General features: G+C 35.3%; 1 protein-coding gene across 1 annotated transcript; it reads left to right on the top strand.

Annotated features, from left to right (window-relative positions):
• The first annotated feature begins 8,236 nt into the window (after positions 1-8,236).
• Positions 8,237-11,180, top strand: LOC147288585 (uncharacterized). Its single transcript, XM_086240538.1, has 5 exons — positions 8,237-8,601; positions 8,759-8,808; positions 9,864-9,987; positions 10,116-10,223; positions 10,379-11,180. Exons 1-5 carry the CDS (start codon positions 8,427-8,429, stop codon positions 11,011-11,013), a joined length of 1,092 nt encoding a protein of 363 aa, XP_086096664.1. The 5' UTR covers positions 8,237-8,426; the 3' UTR covers positions 11,014-11,180.
• The last annotated feature ends 507 nt before the right edge of the window (positions 11,181-11,687 follow it).

Here is an 11,687-nt window from a genome sequence, read left to right as displayed (position 1 = left end):
AAGAAAAAAAAAAAAAAAAAACCTAAACCTTAGTCTATTTTGCAGGAAATTAGCATTACGACCTTCAACAACACAGAATCACCCATGTTCATTTTGACACCTTAATTGATTATGTAAACACATCAACTAGAAAGAAAAACAATAAAATCACACTTTAAACACAAATGGTGATTCTAAAAAACTAATCAACTGCTAATTGTGCAATTGGTACAACACAGAAAATTAGCAAAATAAATAAAAATCAATTGATACAACACAAATGGTTCCCTCCCACTAAGAATTGCCAAGAACCCTAAAACTTGGTATAAAAAAAAACAAAAAAAAAAACAAAAAAAAAAAAAACCAACCACAAAAAATAAAATCAAACACACACCAAAAAAGAATTGACAAAAAACCCTTCATGTTGGACGAAGAAGTTAAATAAGCACAAGAAACCCAATCTGACATTAAACCCAATATATCTCATGGTACATGGAAAACAGAAAAATGAAAGAAATTAAATAAGTACAACAAACATAATTCGATCATAAACCCTACCCTATGGTACATGAAACAAATAAATTAAAATTAAATTAAATAAGAACAAGAAAACCAATCCGAAATTAAACTCTATCCCATGGTACATGAAATTCAGGAATTACAAAGAAATTAAATACGAACAAAAAACTCAATCCGACCACAAACTGTATCCCCTGGTACGTGAAATCCAGAAATTACAAAGAAAATTAAGAAATGAAATACAAACCAGAAACCCAACCCGACATTATACACTATCCCATGGCACATGAAATTTTGGAATTAAAAAAAAAAAAAAAAAAACATAACAAGAACCATAATTCAACCTTAATCCCTATCCCATGGTACATGAAATACATAAATTTAAGGGAAATTAAATAAGAATAAGAAACCTCAATTCGACATTAAACTCAAACTCATGGTACATTAAATTCAGAAATAACCAAGAGATTAAATAAGAACCCTAACCCCAAACCACCCTGAAACCCAAACCCATGGTACATGAAATACAACAATTACAAAGTTATTAAACAAAAACAAGAAATCCAATCCGACATTAACCCCTTTCCCATGGTACATGAAATACATAAATTTAAGGGAAATTAAATAAGAACAAGAAACCTCAATTCGACATTAAACCCAAACTCATGGTACATTAAATTCAGAAATAACCAAGAGATTAAATAAGAACCCTAACCCCAAACCACCCTGAAACCCAAACCCATGGTACATGAAATACAACAATTACAAAGTTATTAAACAAAAACAAAAAATCCAATCCGACATTAACCCCTTTCCCATGGTACATGAAATACATAAATTTAAGGGAAATTAAATAAGAAAAAGAAACCCCAATCTGACATTAAACCCAAACTCATGGTACATTAAATTCAGAAATAACCAAGAGATTAAATAATAACCCTAATCCCAAACCACCCTGAAACCCAAACCCATGGTACATGAAATACAGCAATTACAAAGTTATTAAACAAAAACAAGAAATCCAATCCGACATTAACCCCTTTCCCATGGTACATGATATACATAAATTAAAAGGAAATTAAATAAAAACAAGAAATCCCAATCTGACATTAAACCCAAACCCATGGTACATTAAATTCAGAAATAACCAAAAGATTAAATAAGAACCCTAACCCCAAACCACCCTGAAACTCAAATCCATGGTACATGAAATACAGCAATTACAAAGTTATTAAACAAAAACAAGAAATCCAATCCGACATTAACCCCTTTCCCATGGTACATGAAATACATAAATTACAGAAAACTGAAAAAAAAACCCAAATGAAATCCCAACTTGAAAAGGAAACGTACGTACCATTTGTGGTTGAATCAGTCCGTTCGAATGTCTAGTGTCAACCATGGTCTATCTGGTAGAAGAAGGAAAGATATAATTCCAAAACCACAAAACCCAAATAACCCCAGCAACATTCTCCTCTACCCAACCTGGTACAATCGAAACTTAACTATACTAGATAAGAGATAAGATCAAATTTTGAATAGAGAGAGTTTCGGATGATAAGAAACCAGGCTTGAGAAAAAAAAAAAAAAAAAAAAAAAAGGGAGGAAAGCAGGCTGGAGAAAAAAAAAAACGAGACTTCTGGAGAAACTCACAATGTTGTTTCTAAATTAAAGGGGAAAAAAAAAGGTGACATGGCTGCTGAGTAATTGATGACTATGATTAAAAGGACTTCTATCTACATTATAAATCTCTCCTGGTGTTACTCTAAGAAAGGTGTTAACATTGGACCTATCTCTAAGTTTCTCTTTTATACATGCATTTGTGATTTGTCGTCATGCATGATTGTATATTAGGCTAATTAATGAGTCTGTTGACAAATAAACAAAACCAAAATAAAACCAAAAATTTTAGACAAAACGTAAGATCGGAAGCATTCAAAATTTGGAATACCAGCTCTTGTCTAACCATTTGGGAATGGGTGGTGGACTACTCATTGAGTCAAGAAAGAAAATTAATACCGGGGACTAAAAACAAACAGAATCAATGCCCTAAGTTGATTAATCGTTACCAAAATTTATTCAAATTGAAATATTCATGAGACACAAACCCAAAGCTACCTAATCTTTATATATCCATTTCCACTGTAAATTAATTTCATTCCCCATTACTCATCTACATGCCACCACAATACTTTCTTATTATTTTTTTATATCCATTTCCAAATGTAAGCGTGACTTTGGAAGTACCTTGCATACTTTAGAGATGCTTTATTATGTTTAAAAGTAATATTAGAGATACTAATTATTATCTCTATTTTATAAATATGAAGAAATTACAGATTTGGTCAACTTATTTTATACCTAGTTCAATTTTGATCCATGATCTTTTTTAAGTTCTGTTTTTATCCACTAATTATTTCAAGGGCCCTTGTGGGCTTGTGGATCCAGCAAATAAGACTCCATTGGCCACACGAACTGGGCCAGGAGTCGTTGCATTGCTGGGGTTGGCCCTTGACCATAGGATTTTGCCACTTGGAGGATCCATTGCTCCGGAATATTGTCCTAGCTAGCCTTCCATGATTGTCTGGCAGCATGAATGTTTGCCATAGAATGGAACCAGATTTCACGTCTAATTTGTTGAAGCTGCCACGGAAGGTACAACATTCCTCAGGGCTAAGCACTTCTTCTAGTGATGACGTCCCAATGTAATAACTCCTGTAAAACTGCTTTAATTAACTAAGCGTACTAGCTAATACAGCTTTTTAAAAATACCAACTAATGCAGAGGCCAAAGAGCGTTGAAACACTACTCACCATCATCTCATATTAATCTGCAGTACATATTAATCATGAAGCTATTGTCAATTTTGACTTCTTCTTTTTTTTTTTTTTTATTAGATTAAAATTTTAATCTTAGTATTTTTTATGACTTGCCATAGATCGATACAATAAGACTTTCTCTATTAGCTGAGTGAAGGCCGGCCTTAATTCTTAATTTTTAACTTTGATGAGCTTAATTTGCTTTTAGTCGATCAATACATCCACCCTAATATCCGTCTTCAATATTAATTCGATCGAATTGATCATGATGTCATGATGTGGATGGTATTTAATTATTTATGCCTTTCATATTAATTTAAAATAATATCTTTTGGTTGATATATAATTATATATCCATTCGCTTTTAGAGATATATGATAATATATATTGTAGAACAGAGAAGCATGCATTTTATCGATCGTCATGCATAATTGTAGTTAGATTAGATTGAATTAGTCTCTATGATACTATTCCAGAATCCAGTCTTTAATTTTAAAATTAACAAGAACAAAAATTGTAGACAGAATATAATTAAGAGGAACCATTTAAAAGTTGGAACGTCATAAATTTGTTTGAGCTGATCTAGATAGATCACACTGTCCAGTACGTTGACATTCAAAACAAGACCACAGCTAAAAGCATAGATCGATGCATCCATTAGTTCCAACTTGGGAAATTAATAAAATTCAAGGGTAACAATATATGAAGATTTCAGGTGTTGCTGTGATACCTTGGATCCGGCTCCTCTGCCTTTCAAGACTATGCTCTTATGGTGCGTTTGGATGAAGTAGTTTGAAATTACTAAGGAATTCACAAATGACGGAATTTAAAACGATGTGATTTAAAATTCTAGAATATGTAAATTCTCTTGTTTGGATAACATATAAACATAATGGAGTTTAAATACGAAATTTATGGTAGTTTTAATTTTTGATGCATCAATTCAAAAGAGTGATGGTGATAATGGCAACAATAAAAATGATTATGGTGAGTTGGCCATATTGGTAGGGGTAATGGCCCACAAGCGGTGGGAGAAATGGTGGTGGCTAAATTGGGGTGTTGGCGGTGGCGGTGGTAGTGGTGGTGTTGGAAATGGCGGTGATGGTGGTGGCGGCGGTGACGGTGATGGTGATGGTGGTGGTGGTGGTGGCGGCGGCAGCGGCAGCGGGGGTGGTGGTGTTAGTGGTGGTGACGTTGATGGCAGTGGTGGTACGTAGTGTCGACATGGTCGACACAACTTATTTTTCTTTTGTAAAAATTGAAATTTTGAAAATGACACCAATTTAGGTGGAATTTAAAGTTGGAATTTACAGCCTTCAAATCCCAAGTTTTTTTCTATCTAGAATTTACAAAATTCTGTATTTATTGACCCAAACAAGGAAATTAGAGCATGTAATTTTTTAAATACTGAGTTTTGTTTAAATTCCGAGTTTTTTTCCACCATCCAAACATTAGTGCATTTCATAAAATCTGGTCCCGGCCTTCAAGCAATCCAATGGTTAGAGGAGGCCACATCAGCTTATTTAATATTTTAATGAAAATAAACCATTTCTACGCTAAACTCTCTTATTAGCATTTACATAAAAAAAAAAAAAAAAAACGTCTATGTTTAGCATTAATTAGTACTTGAAACAAACCCATATATCTCTGTCTTTGTTCTTTCGCTTTGGGAAGAATCTCTCTTGATCAATCTTTCTCACCCCTACATAAATCTCTATGTTTTTACCTCCATTGCATCTAAAACCATTTTCTCCATCTTTCTTATGTCGTTGTTAGATTTGGTAATGTGAAAACCACTCAATGAATCAATTGTACGTGTTCATTATTTGCTATAAGTCTTTTGTATTTTTAATGCAGTTTATTGAGCCTTGTTCTTGGATTTTTTTTTTTTTTTTTTAAGTTGAAAATATTCAGTTTTGAATAGATCTAGAACAACTCTCATTCCGTGAATATATTGTTGATGCAAATTTCCGTAAGAGAGATGCAACAACTTAGAGATGGTGACTTGGCTGATCCGAAGCCTTTCTGGATGATGATGTGAGATCTTCCTGTAAGAGAAACAAGATCAAAGGAGATGGACCGGTGTGGTACCAGCCAAACACGCTCCGATGATGAAGTCAGTGATGGTGTTTGATGGTAGGTGAGGAAGAACAAAGGATGAACTTGGGAGAATAGGAAGAACAAGGCAAATGTTCTGGGTTTATTCTCAGCAAGTTAGGTATGCTCTTGGATGAGTGGAAATTTTTGTAAGTGTTTGTTTTGTGATGGCTGGATTGATTCATCCTGCAGTTTGTGCACATATGTTGCTTTATATAGGCAAAGGAAGACGTGATGAGTAAGTTACCTGCATGTGAATGAACGGTTGCCAGGGACCCACGCGTTTGGTCAAGACTAGTAGCATGCACAGCTACTCACCTCCTCAGCATTGAATGCTGCATTGAATGCTCCATTTAATGCAAGATTGGAAGGTTCAGACAAACTGCCCCAATAGTCATGGATGTAGGCTGGGATATTCCATCTGTCAAAGGATTTGTGTCAGGTGCATTTAATTGTGGCGGTTCATCCCAATGTGATCTTCCTGGGAATGGCAGCGTAGAGCCGAGCCGACCCGAACATGTGTTCTTATGCGTATACATAAAGCCCATGTGTGATCGGATCGGACACGGGATTCCTGACCGAACCGGGCCAGTAGATAGGGGTCCCTCCGAGCCCTAACTAGTCGACGCCAGAACTCGAAAGGAGGTTATTTCCGTGCCGAGCCGAGCCAGGATGACCATGGAAAGATGAACACTCAATCCCTTGAAGGTCATCGGTTCGGCTCGGACCAGGCATGGAGGACTCGGCACAGAAACCCGATCTGAGCTGGCGGAGGAAGTGCTGAGCAGTGCTGATGTGGAGGTCAAAGTCTGACCACTGGGAAGTCAAACATTGAAGTCAGGTCTGACCAGCCACGTGTCCGATCCTGATTGGCTGTTGGATCGGTGTGGGTTTATCCACAAACATATATATTTAAGCAGTGGTGGCTCAGTGAAAAGTGAGGCCTAAGGCAAAATTAAACAGAGGTCTTCTAAATATATTATTCAAAAATATTTTTTTTAAAAAAATCTCAAGTTAGGAGGCTTTTTTTTCTTAAGTTTTTCATATGAGCAATGTTTGAGTTCTCATGTTTGAGAACTAACCTTGTCCTTATGGCCAATTAAATAAGCTCATGATAGGGTCTATCATCCTAACTCTCTTTTCTCTCTCATGGTAGAGTTTATTTAATTGATCATAAGGACAAGGTTGGTCCTCAAATATGAGGACCCAAACATTGTTCTTTCATATCCAGATTCAAATTTCCTACTAGACATAATTAACATTACTAATAACAAATAAAAGCTAAAGTATAAGATACAATATTCAAGAACAATAAAACCTGATTTTAAACTTTGAAGTAATGGCTTTGCTAGTCTGCACTTGTGGCATAGATGAACTAGCCCTTCCAGCAAAAAATCAGCCCGTAGGCCTGCTTCTTTTAGTTCACAATGCACAAATGAAACAGATGTGAGATGTCCCCGAAAACAATTCATGAAACAATTTTTTTTTGGCCTGATCATTCATGAAGTAATTAATTCATCTATCCATGCTTTATCTCATGCCTAAGGGAATAAAAAAAATCAAAAGTCCACTAACAAATAATGAAGAATCTTACATCTAAACATTAAACAAGAAAGTGGAAAGCTTCTTTCTGAATTCTGAGGCCTAATTGGCTAATTATAAATATTTAAAATTTTTTTTTCTTTTTTAATAGTGTGTCAAATACTTTTAATATGAGGCCTCCCTCAAGATGAGGCCCTAGGCACAGGCCCTAGGCACAGGCCTTGCTCACCTTATGCTTGAGCCAGCATTGTATTTAAGAAGCACCAAAGGTGCCTCTTTTCTTAAAGAAATAAATAAAAACTAAAAAGACTATGACTAGACAACAACTTGAAAATTTCTCACATAGAGAAACAAGAATTAATCACTAAACCACATAAGAAAAAAAAAAAAGATTTATAGAAGAAAGTAAATAAAGACAAATCAAAGCTCAACTCCTTAATTTCAATTATACAAATATGAGAGAGCAATATTAGAAGATATAGGTGTTCTGATATGGGTACTTAAAAACATAATATGAATAGTTTGACAATGAAAATGCACAAAGGAAAAGAAGATATTAAAGAAAGAGCAACATGTGAAGATTTGTGAAAGAGAAAGTCCCAAAAGAGTCTATCAGTGTGGCTAGACTGATCGGCATCCCCAACTACCAAGTATTGAATATAAATCCATGAAAGTAGCTGATCGATACTCATACCTAAAGATGAAGAAGTTCATTTGGGTTAAAAAGTGGAAAGTTGAGAACGATTGGCTTGGACTTTTTTTTTATTTTTTTTAATTTTCCGTATAGGCATTAAACTTATGAGATTGCTATGAGATTGACGTGGTTTCCTCTAAACTATGAGAGTGCTTGAAGCTAGGAACAATATTTTATTAAAGACACCTAACAGCACGGTCTTGAAAGGCAGAGAAGTTGCATCCTTAGAGCTTGAGTAAATCCTACTTTACTAACCTATATGACAATTTCAAGAATAAAAATTGAAAGTGTTAAAATTATTTATTTTAATTGACACTTCAAATTTAAACAAAATTTCATTTTTATTATGATTATATTAAATTTTAAAAGTTAAATAATTTTTAAATTAATAATAAATTTGATTTGAGTCAAATCTGTGTAATAAATCATGCTTATATTAAATTTGCAATATGCCCTGGTTGGGACCACAATTGGACCAACGATGAAGAATCTGCGCACATTGCTGTACACCTGTACCCTTTACCAAGTCAACACAACCGGCAAACACCACGAGGGCTTAGCCATATTAGATAAAGTGGTTTCAGTCTGACTCGTCTCTGCATTTTGAAAGCCTCTGCCTCTCTCAGTCTCTCTCACGCAGTTTCAATGTGTACCCATTAATTAGTCTGTCTATCTGATCCAGTTTTCCATTATTCCCATCCCCCCATTTTGATTTGTGACATTTATCTGCTCATCTTCTATCGTATCTGATTGATATCAACATTTTTGTCAAGAAAATGGCCAACTTTTGTGTGCTGCTTTGTTTCATCGCTCTAGTTGCTTCTGGGGTTGCCAATGGTTATGAACCAAAGGAAAAGGTTGGTGTATTTGAGCTCAAAAAGGGTAATCTCTCTGTCAAATTCACCAACTGGGGTGCCTCAATCATCTCCCTTGTCCTCCCTGACAAAAATGGTATGTTATCATCTCCTCTTTCCTGTGAATTATATACACTCTTCTTGAATTCTTTCTATTAACTTTGGTTTTTTTTTCTTAATAGTTTCTTTATTGTACTACTTATATCTTCTTTTTGGTTCTGTTTTTTTTTTCTTCTTCTTTTTGGTGTTTTCAGGAAAGCTGGCTGATGTAGTTCTTGGGTACGATTCAATCAAGGAGTACATGGTGATTTTTTTTTTACTTTTCTCGTAACTCTTTCCTTTTCCTTTGTTTGAATTTTGATCTCTGAAAGCTTCTAACTTTAGTGTTATGAAGGATCCACATTGCTCTCTGTCTTTTTTAGGGGGACAATACCAATTGTATTTTAGGCAAGAATGTGAGCTAGCCATAACTAGTTGGTTTCACACATTGTTCTCCCAAATAATTTGAGTGATTAGCTGGGGCTGGGGAGCTATAGGCTTTTGGAATCTCTAGCTTAATTTTTCTTAATATGATTTGTTAGTGTGAAATCAACCCAATCTACAGTAGCTTGAATACCATGCTGTACATGGCATAACTGTCCATGGAAAAATTTCAAAGTTATGATAGTTAATGGTCAAGTGAAAATATTTATCTAGCTCCTCAGCATATCTTAAAAGTCTTGAAAAAATCTTGTATTAATGTTATGATCAAGTTTTGATTCTTATAATACTGGTTAGAGATCACTAACCAATATCATTCTGCAAAATTGGCCGCTGGTCAAAATAAATAAAACAAGTTGGCCATTTGGAAAGTGTTGGTAAAAGAGAAGGTGTGGAAACCTAGTTCCTCTGTTTGATCTATATTAATAATAAGCATTCTTCTAAATGCCATGTGATGTAAATTTTCTTATTAAAAATTGCATGATCCACAGTAAGACCTGAAGCAGAGTAGTGGAGTACAACCTAGGACAAGTTGACCAGTTTGTGTATCCTTTCTTTATTTGAATTATTGGTCTGCAGACTACAAGTATGCTTGTATATAATGCCAGTATCAATATTTTTATATATTTTTATTTTATTTTGTGACTATCTCATTGGTTGAGTGCTTTTATTCAAGAATAAAAGGATTACCAAAAACACCTTCTGCATGCAATATTAGGCTGTTGATGGAGTATGGTATTTTAGGGAAATTTTTGATCTGTTCTTGATTTGCTAGTTTTGTTACTTGACAAAAATTTAATAGTGGTCATTTCCTAATTGCCTTTTATTTTCATTTCACATACAAAAAGGATGACTTAATTTATAATTGTAATTTTGCAGAATGATACTGCATACATTGGTGCTGTTGTGGGAAGAGTTGCAAACAGAATTGGAGGCGCTCAATTTACATTAAATGGAACCCATTATAAGCTAGTTTCTAATGATGGAAAAAACACGCTTCATGGTATGATATACATTCATTAGTCTTTCTTGTTTTAACTTGAAATAAATGTCATTCCTTTCCCCATCATATATAAGAAATGCAAGACCTGCAACTTAATTACCTTGTTGAATTGGCTAACTGAATCTCAGGTGGGCTTAGAGGATTTAGTGATGTGGTTTGGAAAGTGAAAACGTATCACAATGAAGGTCAAGCTCCTCACATTGTCTTCACCTATCATAGTGCTGATGGTGAAGAAGGTACACAGCTTTACTTTCCACTCTTTTCTTTGAATTTTGCTTTTATGTACACAAGAATGTAAAAGCACCAATTAATATATGATCATATATGATGAACTGGTTTTAGTAACTCCCTTTTGGAATGAAACTAAGAATTAATTAATGCTATGTGTTAGGATTTCCTGGTGATCTCCTAGTCAGTGTAAGCTACACTCTCATTGGAGACAAGAAATTGAGTGTGAAAATGAAAGCCAAGGCTCTAAACAAGCCAACTCCAGTGAATCTAGCTCAACACTCCTACTGGAATCTGGGAGGCCACAACAGTGGTGACATTCTGTCCCAACACATCAAGATCTTTGCATCTCACATCACTCTGGTTGATAGCCATCTCATCCCCACTGGCAAATTTGCACCTGTGCAAGGAACCCCATATGATTTCCTCAAGCCTCAGGCCATTGGAAAAAGGATCAACAAGCTGCCTAGTGGTTACGACATCAACTACGTGCTTGATGGGGGAGCCGGTGGCAAGGAATTGAGGCCGGCGGCAGTGGTGCATGACAGCAAGTCCGGGAGGATGTTGGAGCTGTCAACAAATGTTCCTGGTATGCAGTTCTACACAAGTAACTCTCTCAAGGATGTGAAGGGGAAAGGTGGGTTTGTGTATCAACCTCATGCAGCATTGTGTTTGGAGACTCAAGGATTTCCTGATGCAGTGAACCACCTTAATTTCCCTTCTACAATTGTCACTCCAAGCAAGTCTTACAAGCATCATATGCTGTTTAAGTTTTCAATTAAGGCTCCATCTGCTTGATAAGTAAAATAACAAAATAAAGGAGCATGCAACTCTTTGTTTTCATTTCTAGTCTTGAGACAATGACAAACTTTTCACCTTTTGTAGTTGGGCTTCTTGTAAAATTGGGTCCAATGAATTAATAATGTGATGTTCACATACCATATATATGGATTGAGTATTTTCCATTGTTATGATCATTTTAGTTTTTGGTTTGAATCCTATTATCTTTATTAATTGGAAAAGACAGCAATTGAGGGGATTCTAAATGTACCTCCAATTTTCTCTCTCTACCCCTTAAAAACTTTTATCTAGAATCTTCTAATTTTATCCTCAATTGTGAAAGGAAAACATTAGGTCGCCCGTCCAATTGCAAGTAATAAAGTTCAATACAATACTTCACTTTCAATATAATTTTATTTTTAATTTTTTGTTTGAATATACCCTGCAAGCTAGGGGCTCTTTTACCTACACTCCAGCCCACTAGTAGGGTTGTGGGCCGGCACGAAATTGACCACCTGTAAGGTCAGGCCCAAGCTAACTTGAGGCTCTATTTTGGGTCATTAGACTCATTACTTTTCTTAAACGGAGTTCGGGTCATTCCTTAAACGACATCGTTTTGACAGTTGGGGTTCTTGGCGCCTACTGGATAGTATCTGTATCTCTCCTCCATAGGAGAGTAAGAGAAATGGCGG

This window comes from Dryas octopetala, chromosome 4 (assembly GCF_963921425.1).
Source record: "Dryas octopetala chromosome 4, drDryOcto1.1, whole genome shotgun sequence".
NCBI lineage: Eukaryota > Viridiplantae > Streptophyta > Magnoliopsida > Rosales > Rosaceae > Dryas > Dryas octopetala.
This window is presented reverse-complemented; position numbering and strand designations above follow the sequence as displayed.